Raw genomic sequence first — 19,743 nt, forward strand, 5'->3', positions numbered from 1 at the left:
TGTAATGAGGACACACCCTGAGCTGACCTGCAGCTGTAAACACACATGCAGACGCACCTGCCAAGTATGAGTCACAGTACGGTGGGCAGGGCCAGCAGAGAGAGCATGAGCTCATCATGTTGGTTCCCGCACATTCCCACATCTCATCTCCGCCTCCCCCTGTTCCCTCTGTCTTTGTCTCCCCATCTCTCTTACCTGCCTCTTCCTGTTTCTCCCTCTTCACCTCTTACTCGTCCTATTCCCTCCTCCATTGTGTGTGTGTGTGTGTGTGTGTGTGTGTGTGTGTGTGTGTGTGTGTTTGTTTGGGAGTCTTTGTTGTGGCTGCCGCTCTATCATCAGAAGCAGGAAGGGGTGCGTTTGTGAGTGTGTGAGGTGGGTTTTTGTTCACCTGGTGGCCAGGTAAAGAGGCGGGGCAGTGTGTGTGTGAGTGTGTGTGTGTGTATGTGTGCATGTTGGTAGGGATTACAGTCAAAGCAGCCAGCGTGAGAAACAGGAGATGCACAAGAAGCGTGAGAACACTACCTGGAAAACAGCTGGGAATGTCTGTTGAACAGGCTGACCAAACACACATGCATATACTTAGAAACACATGCACACACACACACAGAGACACGCACACACACACAGTGATACATGCAAGTGAGCAATAGGCACTCCTACACACGCATTCCTGTAAAATACATGCTGGGTCAGACCCAGTTGGGACTTCCATACTGACTCATTTCTCAAGAATCATAGTTTCATGGTCTGGGAACTTGTGGATAACAGAAGAGTTAGATTCCTTCATTTCATGCTTTCGACTTTTAATCAAATGTGACACAGTAATTAAACATGACTTTGCAGAACATTGTAACCCCAACCCGCATCACCACATCCTGTCTTCACCAATGTATAATACATAGTATGTATGATGTAGGCGAGGACGTTTGCAGTTGCCTTGGTCAGCACCGCTAAATTTGTGCTAAATCTATGCTCTTATGTCTATTTTGGAAGTGTTGATGATGCTTTTAATGGCTGGCTTTAGATAGTGGTGGCAAGTGAATGAGGAAACCAACTCAGTCTGTAAGCTCTCCTACTGCCGAATTCTGCTGGCTAGCCAGATCAAGGTTTTCAAATGTGAACATCAGTAAACATCGAAGAAAAGATGGACAAGACAGGTGCTTGTTGGACTAGCATCCTGCTAGCCATCGTACAGGTGAATGAAAATCAACTGGACAAACTCCATGCTGCATCACTTTCCAACTGTAATATCAGGGACTGTAATATCCTCTAAATTTATCTTAACTTCCTGAAATCCAAATTCCTGGCAGCACCATTCAACCAGGAAGATCTTCTTCTATATGCCCATCTCACAGAGCGGAGGGCACTGTGTGCTTTACGGTGATAGGGACTGATGTGACGATTGGAATGAGAGATGCTGTCCCGCTCCTGCTGTGGATCACTGCCATAGCAGTTCAGAGCAATGCTGCCCATGTTCAGGAGGAACAACCATGCGGCCATCTTGCTGTTTGGACAGTTTGGACTGTTTTAAATCATTCCACAATCAGAAACCATGGATTATGAGAGCCATTTGGAAAACATGGACAATTATGAAGCAGTAGCCAACAATGGAAGATGCAAAAAATGACTAATATAATTCCACATGATAAATAAATGACTGATTGATTGATTGATTGATTGATTGATTGATTGATTGATTGATTGATTGACTGATTGACTGATTGATTGATTGATTGATTGATTGACTGATTGATTGATTGATTGATTGATTGATTGATTCAGACACTGACAGAGGTTCACTTTAGTATGCACACAGTGTGATTGTATGTGCATGTGTGTGTGTGTGCATGTGTGTATGCGTGTTTGTGTCTGTAAAAGTGGATGGGAAGAAACAGTTTGTGTGTTCTCAGATTACACTGGAAAGAGGAAGTTAACTCTTGTTTACTTCACTTTTGCTCGTCGATTACGCAACACCGAAAAGATGACACGTGTGTTCCAGCACTGCATGTTTACAGTATGTGTGTGTGAGGGTGAGACAGAGAGACAGAGAGACAGAGAGACAGAGAGAGATGCTGTCGTTAGTCACTGATCATGGTGGAAACTCACACACATTATAGAAAGTGCTATTTGTGTAGGTTCCCACGGTTAAAGAGGGATCTGTTACACACACACACACACACACACACACACACACACACACACACACACACAGGTAAAATGGGTGTGCCTCAGGGTATGCTCTCTCTCTCTGTGTCTCTTTCCTCTCCTTCGTGCATTATATCTACAAATTTGGTGAAAACATTCCTGTATGCAGAAGTGTTTGCATTCCTGCTTGTAGGATCTGCGGGAACAAACTGGGAACCTGAACACATATGTCATCTACAAGCTAGCGTCACAGAGTTTGACGGAATCCAAATATTTGGCTTGTGATCAGGGGAGGAACATGTTCCATCCTGCGTTAGGCACCTATTGTGGTATCACCTGCGTGGATTTCAGCCAAGTCCATCTCCAGCAAACAAGATCATTAACTTTGTCATCATGAATGACTTCAGAAGGCTAGGTAAATCAAATACTGACAGCATTACCATCCACAGCAGGGTTCCTTTGTAAAAGGCTGATGGAAAACCTGATGGAAAGATCCATGCAGATCTCAAAGGCATTACTTACAGGTAGTGGTAGGTGGAGTTCTAATAATCTATACTCAGGTGAAAGTAGGAGAAGTACAGTGGTCAATGTGAAAATGCAAAAACACAAGTAGCCCTATCTAGAGCCAGTGTTTGGTTTGTTTGTTCTTGGCTATGGTAGAATCAACATGGCGGACTCCCTAGAAGAGCTCCTGCTCCATATGTCCATGTGAAGATTTAAACAGCTCATTCTAAGGTAAGGAAAACACACTGAATCTTATTATAAAGTAATGAAAACACAGTTATGAATTTCATATACCATTGCTACCAATAGCTGCCCCTAAATCCTACACACTGAGCCTTTAATATTTTTAATAAATTAATGACACTTACCACTTATAATGAGGATTCATGAATTTAAAAGCCTGGCAGACCACTAGAGACAAGTTAATGTCATTATCATAACATCAGTATTAATATCAACATTAATATTACCGGGAAAAACAAGATAGCTAACGTTAGCTATGGTAGGTAACTACATTTTCACCAACTGTATGTGCAGCGTACTTCAACTCTGAAAACCAATTGACCTCTTTGAAACTGAAATATGAAATTTCTTGATTTGCTATTCAATTTTCACAAATTCAGATCCAAAAATCCAAGTTTCAGAACTTCAAAAAACAAGATACAGGTCACTCAAATTTGATTGGTCAGTTTTGAATTTTTGAGCCAGTTTTTTTACTTTTTACCTAACGACACTTAGAACAAAGGACTAAAGGACTCCCACACGCTGTCTAACGTGCATTGTATAATTTATTTGCGTCGTTTCGGTACTAGACCTTCATCAGGCAAATCTTTGCCTGATGAAGGTCTAGTACTGAATCCAAGGCAAAAAGTCTCTATACATTGTGATTTTTAGGCTATCCAATCAATCAGCGAAACAATTGTAAGGACGACAAAGTCTTTCGTCTTCACTACAAACAAAGGTCCTAGATCTCACTCCAAGAAACATCTGCCATCGGCTGATTTAGAGCTTTAGCAACTAAAACAGCATCAAAATTCAGTGTCAGAAAGGTTTAACAAATTCTGTTCTATTTAAATTGTAGCATAAAGATACTCTGAGCATTTGTCACATAAGCTGACATGACTCTTATTATATTTTACAGTTTGCCGTAGATTACAGCCAAGGTTTTATTAAAGCAATCTCACACAGTGTGACATGCCATGAACCTACAAGATTGCGGTTATCACACAAGGCGCAGGGGTCTAAATTCTCATGGAGATTAGAATGGTGATGTCATTTTATATTTTTAGTCACTTGTTATGAGGAAGAATACATCAGTTTGTGTATGTTTACAGTGTGTTTGTGTTCAAGGTAACCTCCCTTTCTCTGTGCTCTCAGCCTGTAATGCAGAAAAGATGTTGCGCTGAAGACAGATTGTTGTGGGGGACATCCATAAACCTTTTTAAAAGTACTCACACACACACACACACACACACACACACCGGCACACACACACGTGGCCACTAATGTAGTGGCGGTGTCCCAGACAGCTTTCCGGAAACATGCCATTTCCTGTGGAGCTACTGGAGGTCTCTGTCCATAAGGCTGATGACTCCCTGGGGCATCTCGCTACTTTACGCTGCTCTGCTGTTGCACGACCCGCCCCCCTGACAAACACACACACATTGCCACGTGCACACACAGGGACTCACACACCAGCTGACACGTAGACGATATTCACGGTCAAGCTATCTCACTGAGTTGGCCTTATATCTCTGTAATAGCAATTTGCATGGTACATAGAGGCTCAGGTGTTATCGTCTGTGTGACTCTTTGAGCATACAGTAACGGAAGTATTATTTTCCTCTCCTCCTGATCCGTCCTTTCACACTGAGTAGCAAAGAACAGAGGAGACAGGCTCACTAAATGGCCTGCAGCTTACTCCCTATCCCTCCTTTACGATTTAATGAGATAAATTAGAGTCTTTAATTAAACTTCAGGAGCAGGAGGCAGAACAGGAGCAATGAAGAGACCAGTGATGGATGACATTTGGTTTACAGAGAATATGTCACACTTTGCTCTCTAGGATTTTGCTCTCTCATTAGTCTCCTCGCTCCTACGTATGCTGCAGGGACAGATCCTCCTAATGGAAGGGATCTACCTTCAGGCTATCATTCTGCCCTGCCTCCGTCGGCCAACCTGCACATTTCCCCATAACCTGCTACTCCTTTCCAGCTGTTCTCGTCCACTCCTCTTTGACTTGCTCTGTCTTTACTGCTCGCATACTTAGGATTTACGTACAAACATGTCAAGTCCCCCTCGCCCTGCACATGTACACAGACATAACCCCTCCCTCCCTCTCCAAACACATACCACTGCCCATATAGTAGACAATTAGACCTTTTTCTTAGCATTAATTACCATTTTAATTAGTAAGGCTGTGAGAATGAATAATCTGACAGCATATGGCTAAGGGTGCAAAATCATAATCCTATCACAGTGTTATTTATTCTCTCCCAGTTCCAGGGGCTGTTTCAACATGCTGGTCTAATTACTATTGCTGGGGGTGGGGACTGGGAGCCAAGCGCAGAAAAACAATAACAATGCTAATGCTGGAGGCAACGCAAGGTTAGGCCTACACCCAATTCTTAAACTCTTTCTCAATAGGGAGCAGGGCTTTAAAAAACAAGGAGGGATATGGGAAATGAAAGAGAATCAAGATATGTCCTCTCTTTCCTAATGAGTGTTTTCTTAATGAAAGAGGCAGGAAACTGAACTGAAACATCTGCTCCGGCGAGTGTGCCCATTCAAATGAAAGATGAAAAGCTAGTGCTTGTTTGTGATGTGACGGGGAGGAGGAGGAGGAGAGGGAGGGGAACGGAAACACAAGAGGCGAGTGGCTTTCTTAAATAACATCATTATTTATTGCATGTGTCTATAAAGAATCAATACAATCTAAAGCAATGAACTAAGTTTAAATTATCATCTCTTATTAGCATTACAATATGCAAGATATGAAATATTTACAATGAAAGACACAGCAAAGAGAAGCCCATATCGTAACCTTTAGATGCTGAATAAAAACTTGAAACATTATCCAAATGCAAAACACTGCTCAAAACACCAAGAGGCTCGATTAGCAAAAAACAAACACAAAAAAAGTTTTTCATTTCAAATTTGGAGGAAAAAAATGTACAAACAGCAAAAATCTGATTTTTATGGTTTAACAAACATTATTAACAGTATTTATACATTTGGTACGTCTTTGTAAACTAATTTTCAAAAGTGTAAATATTGCATATATGCCATTTGTGTTGTACCTAAATAACAAGAATTAATTATGTCAAGTATTAATGATTTTTCTTTAAAATCTTTTTTTCAGAATTACAGCATTAGAAAATGTCCTCATAGTGGCATCCATTTCACAAGACTATCCCATGACAGTAAAAAAAAAAAAAAGTCAAAGCAAAACCATACTGGTTAGCATATAACTTAATTAGTGCTTTTGTTGTATCAGAAAGTTCACTCAAACACATACTATGTACAGTACAAACAACATAAGTTATTTAACTTAACATCTCTCAAAGTTTCTCAGCGTTTGCGTAAATGTAATTCTCTGTAACACCGCACTATTTACAGTATATAGGCAACGGTTAAGTACCAGTGAATTCAGATAAATAAAGAGATACTTCCCCTGCTTTGTTTCTTGTATTCGGCTTGTATCTGTGTCATAGTTTTGATTCAGTACCTCTGCATGTTTCATTGTTGGTGTTGCAGTTGCTGTAGTGTTTGTTGGCTTGTGTGTTCCCAAGCTCGGAACACAGCGTGTACTACATTCAATGTGTCTTGTGTTACAATCTAGAAAGTTTGTAAGTGCAAGACCATGCATTAGCTCCGGCGTGTCCCGTCTGGCTCTCTCTCAGCTCAAAGTGGATTCAAGCTACCGAGCGGCTCGATGCATTTGCCACATTGTTCAGCGCTGTGTGACAGAGCTCCGCAATGAGGCATCAGGTGAGAAAAACGTACGATTCTACGCTGTCCAGTTACTTAAATAACTTCAAACATTCATGTCCCTTTTCCTGGCAGGTCATAACATCCTGCAGGCTGTGTAGTTGTGCAGGGTATCACAGGTGAACAGTGGCTGAGTAGGTAAAGTGTGTAAATGTGCTGAGACTTGGGCTCAGATAGGCCACAGATCTGGTGCTCAGGTCCAGTTAGACCTGGTCCATGCTGCAGTGTTTGTATGTGTGACGCCTGCATGCAATGTCAGGCGTTCCTCTAAAGTCCTCTGAGTATTCTGTTGGGGTGTATGAATCCTCCATCTCAGGCATATTAATAAATATATTACTCTGGATCTTTTATACATAATCTTGTCATAAATGTAAGGTGGAGAAAGAAGGAACTTAATCTCAGAGAGGCTGCCTCTCATTCGGCTCTGATGAACATTCAGTCTACAAGATGATCGGTTAAATCTTTGATATACTGCGTGTTTGTAGGTCCAAACTTAAAAAGGTCCATCAGACGGGGGCTGATGGCTCGAGTAAGGCTTTGGATTGGTGATTTTTAAAAAACATTCACCTCTGAAAATAAATATTTTATATATATTTGTACTGTGTGAATTGGTACCAACCTGGGTTTTGCTGAGGTAGGGTTTTCTTTTTTTTGTTTGTTTTGAGCAAATGTTAACTTTGATTTTTAAATATGTTCATAAATGCCACCTCTTTTTGCAGTACAATCTGTGTACAAATTCACACACACACTTCATTGAATGCATACATACATGATAAATAAATAAATATATGTAATCTGTATGCATGAAAGGGTTTGTTTCTTTTTTGCTTGTATGTGTGTGCACACTTTGCTCTCCAGGTTTGGTTCACAGGTTTTTCAGGTGAGAGTATCCGGCAACTATTGGCTGAAGCCAAAAGACCAGCTGAAAGTGTGTGAATGGCAATAATAACAATAATAATCAATAAGTAAAATAACAATATACTGCAGAATAATTTTGCAGGCCTATGCACAGAGATAAATAGTACCTATCTATAGTTAGAGTTAATAGTCCGTTTAAGTTCTTGTTATTCTTTTAAGTAATCTAGTACAGCAGCAGCGATGGTGCCTGAATGTTTTGGTGCCGAGGAAAGCGGAGGGAAGATTTGGGGTAAGGGTCAAGTGTCCGTGTTGCCATGGTGATGGCCATCCCCATGACCCTCGAAGGCGGCAAAGAGGTCAAAGGACATCGACTGCAGCGCATGGTCCAGCTGTCGCTGTGGCGACCTCGTCACTTGGCTGCAGCGAAACCCTACGTTCACAGGAAAAGGTGGGGGGAGAGGGAGGGCCCGTCAGCCCTCATTCTGAAAGAAGAAGAAAAAAACAAAAGTGAGTTACAGACATGAAGTTTAATCTAACTGAATGAAATTTCTTGTTTAATACTCCCTTCAGAAACTTAATTTAAGTGTGTGTACACACAGTATATGTGATTTATTACGTAGGATGGAGTAATGGAGGCAGAGGTGGAGTTCCAATGGATAACCCCACTCTGTTACCAAGTAAGGAATAAGTGCTCTCCAAGTGGCCTGCCTTTGTGTGTATATGTGTGTGCGTGTGAGTGTGTCTGTATTCCTCAGCTGGTAGACACTGGAGTGGCAGGTGCTTTCACGGCAGGGGAAAAACAGAGTGGCATTTAGCACTGTGCAGCTGACACAGAGCAGTCTCCAGTGATGGCAAAATAGACAGCAACAACACTCCCACGCGCCGACAAACACACACCCAGGTATTCCTGACTGCATACCTACAGAAGTCAAATAAACAGAAAAAAACCTCCAGGTTCACTCCCACACACACACACACACACACACACACACACACACTACAGCTGTATATTCTCAAATACTCTGAAAACCCTGGGTCTTCACAGTGTCACTTTTCTCCCAGTGGAAAGCTGTGTTGACCCTTGCCCTGGTGTACTTGTTTGTGAGGTTTCATTTGCATGCAGAGCTATCAAATGGGAGCGGAAGTCTTGGCTGACACACACACACACACACACACACACACACACACACACACACACACACACACACACGCACAAAGCCCCTCTCGACGACTGCATTTCTTCCCTCACTCGCTGTCTCCTCTCCCTCTTCCCCAGCCATGAACAAGAGCTGTTTTCACAAAGCTGGATGTGACCGTCATTCTCGAAAACAAACCTTTCATTCAGAGTCCTCACTGTTACCCCCTCCTCAACTACTCCCACCATAAACACACACACACACACGTCTGTTCTCTCTCTGTGGCCTATACATACATGCTGTAGGGGAAAATCAGAAGCTAATGTCAAAGCTTTATGGACAGTTGACACAAAATCAAAACATCAGAGCGAGAAAAACAACAAGTTGAAGATGCATTTCCACAGATGTTAAGGGATGTCTGAGATGTAAAAATGGAGCCACAGAGTTAATTTCAACGACAAAATAATTGATTTTCCTCCCGAGGCCACCTGTGCTGGCTGAGCTCTGTCTACACGCTGCCATGGGTATCAGAGACAGAAGAAAATAGAAACACTGGGGTTGGAAGTGGTGGAAAAACCACAGTAACAGAATCAACCTGACAGAGAGGAACGGGAATGCAGTGAGGTCATGGGACCGACGGTCCATAACAATCCGTGTGTGTGTGTGTGTGGGGGGGTGTGTGTGGGTGTGTGAGTGTGTTTCTGGAGGGGCTGGGCCAGTCAGTGGCCTGTAGAGGCAGACACTTGGGTGAGAATGACTGAGATCTGCCGGGAAGGAGAGCTGAATCACTAACAGCTCAGATTAGCAACCAGGTGTAGCCGTGTACATGAGTGCTCAAAAATATTATTATTACTGTATGAACAATGGCGCAATCGCACAATGTGGCGTATGCAGACTCGCCATACACACACACACACACACTGCTATTCAAACACATGCTGATCGGAGAAAAGTGTGGGTGGGCAGGGAGATTTGGGGAGGGGGTGTTATTGAGAGAAGGGGACAGTGGTCCAGCGGGGGAATGAACCCAATGGCTTCAACCCCTCCTCTTTTTTGGAGCACACACACACCCCTCCCAACAACCCACGTCTGTGCCCCCTGTCCCAACCCACACACACACACACACACACACACACACACACACACACACACACACTCAAGCTCTGTTCATTATTTATTTAGTTCTCACAGGCTAAATTTAGCCATGCTCCATTCAGGACTAGGACACACACACACACACACACACACACACACACAGGCATGTATTAGCAGCCTCCTCTCTGGTGCTTCAGAAGCAGAGTAAACACGTCCCCATGTCTGTTGATGCATCGCCTGCTCGAGTAGCTCTGTGTTGCTGCTAAGCTTAATGAATGAGCTTTTAAGGGAACCGCTCCAACTGTGTTTCTGGTTTCTGAGCAGCGAGGAAGGGGATCGTCAACCGTTTTTTATTGCAGGTACGCTGGGAACTCTGCAAACAATGAAACTGATGTTACGAGCAGGTTTCCTCCTACACATCAGCAGGCTCAGATCTGCTCTGTTTACATTCCTGCCCTGCTGGCTCCTCCCTGATCTACAGCAGCGCTCCACCAAACAAACAGTGACTGACTCTTCACCTCTGACCTCCCACAAACACAACTCTATTATCCTGATGACTCATTACTACATACATTCCATTTAATTATTGTGAATTTTTTTTTTTAAAGGAACGCTTCACCAAAAATATGACCAATTGTAAATCAATTACCCACTGCCTGTTACCCTGAAATAATGAAGAAAACTTTGCTTTTCCTGCATGCCTCCATGGTGAACGGAGAATCCAAAAAAGGTGAACATTCTTTGTGAATTGAAGTGAATGGGGTCCGCATATTATAACAGCAAAACTATATCAAAACATGTCTTTACCAACATGCACACAACTTGTGCAGTATAAGCCAAGGCTCACCTATCCAGTTGCATGCACAGTACTTCCCAAACACATGCAGTTTTCCTGAAACATTGTAACTTAAGACTCATGTACGGCTAAATTGGGTGCAATTTGAGCTCAAGTGGTGCTCATAGGTGGATGCATGCTCAGGCACACTCAGGGCACACTACTCCCAGGTGGAAGTGCTTGATACTGTTACGTTTGTAGTGAAAATGAATGTGTTTCATGGAAGTATGACTTGAATTATACTGCACAAGCTGTTTGAGAGTGCAGTAATTGAAATGTCTTGCCAACAGTGTAAAACCCAAATAATTTAATTTGACTATCACATACAACAAAGACAAGCAGAAAGTCCTCACAGCTGAGAGCTAATCATATGCTCAACAATATACTACACCTCTATGGAGATTCATTAGTAGAGTATCTGGAACCTGTGAGATTGCGAGGCGTTTGACGAGCTGGACTATTTATGAATGAAAAACAAATCTGCCAGATGTCATTAGACTGAGCTTACCTGCTGTGTGCGTGTGTGTTTTGTGTGTAAGCACTACATAGCTCTATCTCTTCCTCATCCTCTAGACAAAACAAGCTACTCAACAATGTCTAATCCTGAAGTGAATGTAATCCGTCTTACCTCCAAGCTAAATTGAGGATATGGTAGGTTGACTTTGTTTTTATCTAGCGCTGGAACATCCCGCCCTACTTTACTCCCAAGAGTTATGTATCAGACGACCGGGAGCGCTATGTGTGTGTGCCTGCAGGGTAGGGGTGTACGGGACAGGTGAGGACAAAGACTGTATGTTCTTTAAAATACAGTACATGATCAAATAATCGAGTAGCGGCACTGTTGGCAGAATCAAATGTTCTCGGCTTAAAATAGAGTCTTTGGCTGCAAAATGAAAACCTATTACTTGCATAACAGGTTCACCAGAAAGAGCGCTTTCTATGTGACATGCGGTATTTACGATAATGATATGTGCACAAACTTGCTGCATTCATGGCTGCCAAAAAATATCAAACCAAGAAGACAATCATGTCACTTCAGTTTCTTCTTGCATTACTATTGTTTAGCAGCCCGCTCTTGATTGTCAGACCTTCTCGTCAGCCCATGAACACATCACAACAAAAGATTTAGATGGCTGCAACTATTGGTATTATTTTGATTTTCGATTAATCTGATGATTGTTTTTTGGATTCTCCGACAAATGTTGTCTAAAGAAATACCACAAAATTACGAAAAAAATCAAAGTGACATTATCAGATCGACTGTCCAAAACAATTCAATGATAAAAACCAAAGACAAGAAACTTACCCTGATATTTGTGAAGGTGGAAGAAAGCGGAGAAAGTTTTAAGCCTTACTTGACAAATGCCTTAAATGATAAATCAGTTATGAAAATAGCTGCCGATTAATTTTCTGTCACTTGACTTATCCATTAATCATTGCAGGTCTTGACATCGCAAATCAATCTTTCAAACCAGTTTGCAATTAGCTGTGAGTTATTGTTGTTAGCAGTGTCAAATAAACAAAGCAGCAAGATGCGTGAGAGTCTTGTTAGTGGCTCTGATCAGATATGATTAGCTAATTGTTTAATGCATCGTTAGACAATCCTCTGTGGCCTCTGGTGTGAAAAGCCAATCTGAGACAGTCCACTGAGGTCAGATTACAACAGGAAAAACACAGGGCTCAAACACACCGGTGTGGAGAAGGTGTGTGTGTGTGTGTTTGGGGGGAGGGAGTTGGATCACATGATTTCGGAAAAACAGAAACCAATGCCTGGAGAGAAGGGGAGAAATGGGGGAGGGGGACGCGGGGGGGGGGGGGGGGGGGGTTGGGTTGGGTTGGTGTATGGCTTCTTGAAGCTGCCTTGCCACACCCCCACCTTCTCCCCTGTTGTTGTTGTGGCAGATGGTGGCCAGCCATTAGCGTATTGTCACTCTCCTCTGAAGGGCCAGATAACCAGTGAGCACTGCTTGGCAGGGCAGGTGCAAAAAACCCCTGACCCCCCCCACCCCTCTACCATCTGCTGATGCCTGCGTACATGTACGCACACAGGAGAGGAAGACACACAGACAAAGTGGAAATGTGTGTGTGTGTTTTGGTGGTGGTGGTGGGGCAGTCTGGGTCCACAAATGAAAGGCATGGAGAGTGTGAGTCAGTCTCCCCTGTCTGCACCCACGCTTTTAGCCAGAGAGAGAGAAACATAGATAGATGAGGACAGAGGTGGGAATAGGAGGTGACAGGAGGATGATAAGGCAGCTTAAATGGAGAAAAGAGAAGTCGCGGGAGAGATTTACTCTAAAAGGATGAGGACAGCTAAAGAATGGGAGTGAAAAGTTGTAAACTCCCGGTTTTGTTTTCGCAGCAGAGATAGAGGTGTGTGGATTTCTGGAAATGTCCCTCTTGCGATAGCCCTCCCCCCGCTCAGAGTCTCTCACACACGCAGCGCTAGTTCAAAGGTCAAGAAACTGACATTGTCGACAGGGCCAGGAGGCGTGCACTGAAAGCTAAACAGCCCCTCTCCTCTGCCCCATCACAGCCCCTCTCCCTGCACGTCATGTCAGGGCCAAAACCCAAACAACAACAGTATAAACTCTCAACTAACACACCCAACTGAGCCACATGAAAAAACCTCCAGAAGGCAAAATCTGCTTAGGAGCTGAGGAGCAATGTCTCCCTCCCTCTCTGCCTCCCCTGGACAACTTCAGATGTCAAATGAGGACAGGTGATTTGATTTCCTTAATCTACCCATGTCAAATTGATGTACTGCCGGGAATGCAAACTATAGTTCACTCAGTGATGACAAGAGAATGCGGTACAGCCTGTCATCTTGTAATGAACAGTCATGCCCTCTTTTTCCTCTCACACACTTAAGCAACAGAGGGGTTTTTGTGTTTCAGTGAGAGCATCAATGACCAGCCACCCTGGTCACATCCCTGATCAGAGAGCCGAGTCATTCACTATTATGTACAAGGGTATTTGTTTGTTACGAAGGGCTTATGTAACCAAGATACAGTAGCAAAGGCCAGTTCTTACCGGAACGACACTGATCTCTATCTCTTACTGTGTTTCTTTTCTTCCTCTCCTTGCTACTCCTCCATTCCTCCCCCTCACTCACTCCCTCCCTCTCAACAGCTCAATTGTCTATTTTGTTGTACGTGAAAAACAAAACAAGTCATCCATCCTTCACTGTTGTTCCCTCACCTTCCTCCTCCCCTGCTCTTGTAACCTTGGACAAACATCCCCACTGGGGTACAGAAGTTCAATACCTGGGTCCTGTCCTCTAACACACAGGAGTGCCGGGACACAATTGGACAATAAGTTGTAGGTATGGCTCACCAGTATGTGCATGTGCCTGGTAAAAGTCATGTATACATACAAACATTAGTCACTACCCCCTCCTGTGTAAAACTGTTTCATTAGTGTGTTTGTGAAGTTGCTCATGCTTTAAAAAAAAAAAAAAAAAGAAGAAGAAGAAGAATCCTCCACCCCCCCTCTGAGTCCATCCCTCCAGGTTAGAAAAACAAGTGAGCATTCACCTCTCCCAGCAACCTTTGCACACTGCCCGCATTCCAGTCCTGAAACCCAGTACCTGACAATTGATAAACAACTGACTCACTTGTTTTTCTGGGGAACCCGATGACTTGCACCAAGCCCCACGCTGGCTGTACTCACAGCATGAGAGCCAGCGGAGACAGAGACAAAGAGAGACAACTTCGTTGTGAAACCACAAACAGCAATTAAACTCTTGTATTTCACCATCAGGAACACTGCCTCCTGACTCACGATGATCCTGACACTGAGTGTTTTCTTTTCAAACAACAGCAACTTCTGACATGCCCCTGCTAGGTCATCTATCCCTGTAAATAACCCCTGCTGTTTACAGATACATGAAAAGCCACCGATGCATCTCTGAACAAAATGAGGTGAAAGGTAACATTTAGATGGCAACTGTTCCTCCCCACAAAGACACTTAGTCATAAGGATTTCATGGCTTATTCACACACACATACCAGTCTTATAAAAGCTACAATCTACTGTTATACAATCAAAACTAAAGTTGGTTTTTTCTGCCTGTTCTAGCTTCTTCCATGTGCGCATCATGTGTAGCACTGCATGCGTCACTGGCTCAGACTACATGTTTTTTGATATACTGACGTGGAATAAAACTGCGTCACTGAGGGAAGACCAGTGCAGACCATTCACACAAACACACAGCAGCAGCATCAAGCAAGTCAGTCAGAGTAAAATAGAACAACTCTGGCCATAGATTTCAAAATAAGATTGCAGAAGCATCTATATATATCAAGTGATTCCTGACTTAAAATTGAAAAACGACCCCCTAAAGGAAGATTGACACCCATAGAGTGCAAAAGCATAATGCTCCAGAGAATGTGGATGTATTTTTGCTGTTTTTCACACTTTGCTTTTTATGTCTAAGCTTTAATTTGGAAGGAAACATCCTGGTATTCCGGTGCTTCTGCTCTAATATCTCTCTGCAATATGTAGCAGATCAAAGACCAAGTAAACAGCCCTCCTCAGTATCAAGCAGCCTTGCGATTTGTCGATGTGTCATGGGTGTGACGAGTAGGTGACTAATCCTATCTAAACATCGCAGCCTACACCCAACAGCAATGTTCATAACAACTTCACTTCCCTCGGCTCCCGTAGCCTGCGTTTACAGACTAAAAAACTGCCATTCTAACACACAGCATGTGTCGGTATGTAACCACTGGTGATGTAAAGAGGAAGTAGGTTCCTTCTTTTGATTATGTAACACTATGGGTCGTTATTTGTAACGACTATGGCCAGTGGCTTCATGTCTAATTTTAACTGCAAAGACATAAACAAGTAGTGTGATATTTAAACTAATGTGGACAAGGATGTAATATTGCTCTCCAGGAAAACAACAAACACTCTGTATCAGTATAAACAGTCAGGGGGTTGAATTCACAGTCAGTGTTAAAGACACACACTCAGCTGCAGACACACAAACGAAACTGTTTGGTTTCAGCGTGTTCCCTTAATCATGATCATCATGATCATGATTCTCAACTTTAGAATGAAAATGAGCTCGGAGGTGCTGCTTAGCAACGAGCAGCCTACCTCTGCAGGGTACACAGTAGCCCTGAGGCGGATCTCTATCCTACTCCTAACCCTGACACCACTCCCTTCATGAATGAAAACCTACTGAATGAATGAGTGTGTGACATACATGAAAACACTCACCTTTCACAGCAGCAGCAGTCTCCTTGAATCCCATGCTGGCGTAGGGGCTAGTGTTGAAACCATTCATGCCCCCTTTGCAGCCACAGGCGTTCTTGAACCTCAGCAGTCCATCACAACCTCCTAACCGGCACCCTCCGAGGTTTCCCTCCATCAAGTTTAAGGCAATGTAGTTGAGTCCGTTTTGATAACCAGCTGACATCTCCCTGCACATGGGGCTGTTGCTGCCATAGTCCTCGTCAGAGCCCTCAGAGCTGCAAACAGTGTGGGATACATTCTCTACAGAGGCAGAGCTGTGCCGTTTGGTGTCATGAGCAAAGGATGGGCACACTGGTGTGACAGTGGTGGTGGAGGAGAAGGTCTCAGAACTGTGCCGCCGGCGCCCCTGAGGGTCAGCTCGGATCACTTTGGCACCCCTGTGTGGATCCAAGAGGGTGACAGATAACGAAGGACCCCCGAGGAGAAAAGAGTCCACTGGCACAGGGGGCACCCCGTCCACAATGGTGCTGTCAAGGCTGAGTCTCTGGATGCAGGCAGTGGGGCTGGTGGGAAGGGGAGCAGCATCAGTGGTGCAGAGAGCAGGTAGAGGGGCAGGGGGACTGAAAGTCATCTCAGTGTAGTCATCCTTGACCGGTGCAGGCTGACAGACCAGGCTCACCTGCTGTTGGAGAGGATATTCATCAACCATCCCCCTCTCCTCTGCCTGTCTCTCTAAGCTTTTTATCTCTTCTTTCTCCTTGCCTCCCTGCATGTTCTGCTGGGCGCTCACCAGACTAGGACAAGATAAGACTTCAGGCTTGTGTTTTAGGCACCCTGCAGGGGGGGAACCCCCAGGCTGGTGTGAGCCAAGGTGACCCGTGGAGCTGACGTCGACATTAGCATAGTCTGAAAGTGGCAAGGATCCCTTCTCTGCACACATTAAACTCACAGAAGACTCAGAGCTCTCTGACACTGTAGATGACAGCGGGTCACGAGCAGCACTACTAAAGTCTATGTTGATGTACTCTCCAGGGCTGCGTGGCTCTGAGGGAAGTGGGTGTTCATTCATACATGGTAGTGTTCTGAGGGATTCCAGAGCCAGGCGGGTGGGCCGACACACCCTACTCCGGTGTACCAGACCTCCATCAACCCGAGCCACTCTGAGAGGAGATAGGACAGAGGAAGGGGTGCTTGGTGTCCCCGGAGAGCTGCTCGCCACAGAGTCTCCTGGAGAGACAGGACAATTGTTGGATTCCTCTTCTATCCGCTGTTTCTGTAAGCTCATCACCACATACTGGTCTTTGTCTGTGGACCCATTGCGCTGCAACTGGCCTTTAAGTGAGCGTGGTAGCGAGCTGTAAGAATAAGGCTGTCTGTGATGTTGCTGGGGATGTGGATCTCCCCCCGGAGAACTGAGGATGTAGTCTGGGGGTGTGAGAGACACCAGAGGGTCAACGGGGGACATATTCAGGTACTCTCCATTGGTGTGCTTTCCATCAGTGCTCTCCACTGACATCTTGGTTCCACACCACATCCGCATATAGCCATTGTCCTCCAGAGAAACACTCCCAGGGGATTCTGTGTGTTGGGCCAGCCCAGCTGAAGTGTGCGTACGGGGGTTGATGATCTGTTTTGGAGCAGAAACACACATGGGGCTCATGGGCATGTAAAGGTCATGCTTGGACCCTGGTGTCTGTGGTGCAACACCTGGCATCATGGGCATATAGCCACTGTCACCTTGGAGACTGCTAACGCCGATCTGAACATCCCTGTAATCCTCAGGATAGATCCCTTTAGGGGAGGCAGTGTGGCACCTGCGAGAAGGCTGGCTTCCACTGGTGTACGTGGCCCTCATAAGAGTATATTCATCCAGGGAGGCTGAGGATACCTGGGGGGGACCCCTCTGCTGGCGGGGAGTGGTGAGGGAATATGTGCGCTTTCGATAAGCCTTGTCCAGCTCTGGTAACCTGCGGTAACCATTCTGCCGTTCCATCACCATGTAGCCATCAAGCTCGCTGCCATCCCGGGAGGGGGGAGTGTCAGCTTTGAGAGACTCAGGAGTGTTGCTACGGAGAGTGAGAGGTAGCCTCAGGTCTCGTGCGTCCGCAGGGCTGGAGCCATACTCCTCACATGATATGAAACCAGCATCACTGGGGGAGCCTGAGAAAGAGGCACTGCAGCTGGAGGGGCGAGGAGCACTGCTGTCTGGGCAGGATGACAGATTTCCCAGGCTCGGGGTGGCTATGGGTGGGGAGGGAGACAGAGGCATAGACATGGACTTACTGTGCTGAAGGGAGGAGGATTCAAATGTCCGACAAGGGCGCATTGAAATGGTGTGAGATCTGCTCAGCAGGGTCCTGTGGACGCCTGGGCTGAGGGGGCTGCCGCTCACTGACATGGGGCGTGCCATGGTGCCATCGCCCTCGCTGGCTGTGCGTATTCGACAGGAGGAAAATTTGCTCACAGGAGAGGTCATAGCCATGCTGTCGGTGCGTGACCGCCGGGGAAGCCCGGTCTGACTGGGGGGGAGATTGTTCAGGTGCCTCCGTGTCGGCACAGAGATGGGGTTTGTACCAGATGACTGGCTTTTGCTGCGCGGTCGGAATTCCGACAGCTCCTTCATGGCTTTCATTGCCTCGAGGATAGTTTCGTGGATATTTTGCGCCACCACCGAGTCATCAGCCTGCATCCAGAACTCCCCCGGTCCCGTGGCTGCAGATCGACCGACCTCAATGAAGAAAAAGCTGTCAGAATGGCCGCACCTCCGGATATTCATCAGCTGCAAAATGACCGAGGCAACCTCCGAGTTCAGCTTCACAAAGCTGATAGTCCGGCTGGAGAGGCACAGTCTGTATACCCCGGTCAAATTTCTGCTTTGTCCCAAACCTTTGGATTTCAGATTGACTTGCCATACCTCCTTGTAGGCGGCAGTGACCGGCGTTATTACACCGTAGCTCGCTTCGTCGAAGCCAACCAGCGAGGACGCAGAGTTGGACGCTGAGCCGTCGTACACTTTCCCCTCTGCCATTAAATCCGTCAGCACCCGGTACCAGCTCTCCTGCTCCTGCTCGTTTTCTGCCGCTACGGCGAAATACTCGTCCTTGGTATAAAGAGCAATAAGATATTTGTGTTTTGCGTCCGCTCTCTTGTTGATATTGAGACAGCAGTCCAGAGGAATAACTCTCTTCGCGGCCGATTTGTTTTTCCATTTCTTCTCGCTCTCGTAGTACTCCAGCCGGGCAGGGAAACCTTCGCTCGGCTCTTTTAAAACGAAAAAGCGCTTGTGTCCGTGCTTCTGCTTCTTCAGATATCCGCATTTCTTGACATTGTTGCTCGCTGTCGTATTGCTGGGCAATATCGGCTGATCTCCAGTGTTTGGCGGACTCGCCATTCTCGTGTCCTTCGCTATCAGACACAATGCTTTTCCTTTCCCTCGAGTTGCTAAAGAAACGACGCGCGTTATTTTAATCCTCTATTTCAAGAGCCGGCTGTGCGTGCGTTCGTCTTCTCCCACAGCTGAGCAATAAATAACACATGTCTGCTAGTGTCCGGACTGAGGAGGGGAAACAACATGTGACGAAGTACACATCCAGCTCTGGTGTAGATAAAAAAAAAAAGCAGGGAAAGGAGGAGAAAAAATACACACACCGACAGTGGGCGGTGCGCACTCAGCTCATTGGGCTTATTGGTGGAAGCGGGATGAATGCTGGAGTGAGATGGCCCCGTTCAAAGGAGAGGGAGAGAGAAGGAAAAAGCCCTCCTACTATCACTCTGCCCTCTTCCGACTCATTTGAGCGTAGTCAGTCAGGACTTTATTTATAGCAGCTTTGCTCCTGTGAGCCAACATTAGACTACTGTGAAGATTTTTAATACACCAAAGGAAATGTTCCTGACCTAAAAACACGTGCGTCATTTAAGGAGGTGGATTATAAAACCCACCAGAATAAATAGTAACCTGAATTAGGCTGAAGGAGCAAAGAT

At 45.2% G+C, this 19,743-nt stretch overlaps 1 protein-coding gene across 1 annotated transcript; it reads right to left on the reverse strand.

Annotated features, from left to right (window-relative positions):
• Positions 1 to 5,529: 5,529 nt before the first annotated feature.
• irs2b (insulin receptor substrate 2b) lies at positions 5,530 to 19,528 on the reverse strand. Its single transcript, XM_049593760.1, has 2 exons — positions 15,787 to 19,528; positions 5,530 to 7,979 (listed from the first exon to the last, which is right to left on the reverse strand). Exons 1-2 carry the CDS (start codon positions 19,151 to 19,153, stop codon positions 7,975 to 7,977), a joined length of 3,372 nt encoding a protein of 1,123 aa, XP_049449717.1. The 5' UTR covers positions 19,154 to 19,528; the 3' UTR covers positions 5,530 to 7,974.
• Positions 19,529 to 19,743: the final 215 nt, after the last annotated feature.

Source organism: Epinephelus fuscoguttatus, linkage group LG13 (assembly GCF_011397635.1).
Source record: "Epinephelus fuscoguttatus linkage group LG13, E.fuscoguttatus.final_Chr_v1".
Lineage (NCBI taxonomy): Eukaryota > Metazoa > Chordata > Actinopteri > Perciformes > Serranidae > Epinephelus > Epinephelus fuscoguttatus.

Excerpts from the sequence above, each read along its gene's own strand:
- irs2b (XM_049593760.1), bottom strand. The coding sequence starts at position 19,153 with ATGGCGAGTCCGCCAAACACTGGAGATCAGCCGATATTGCCCAGCAAT.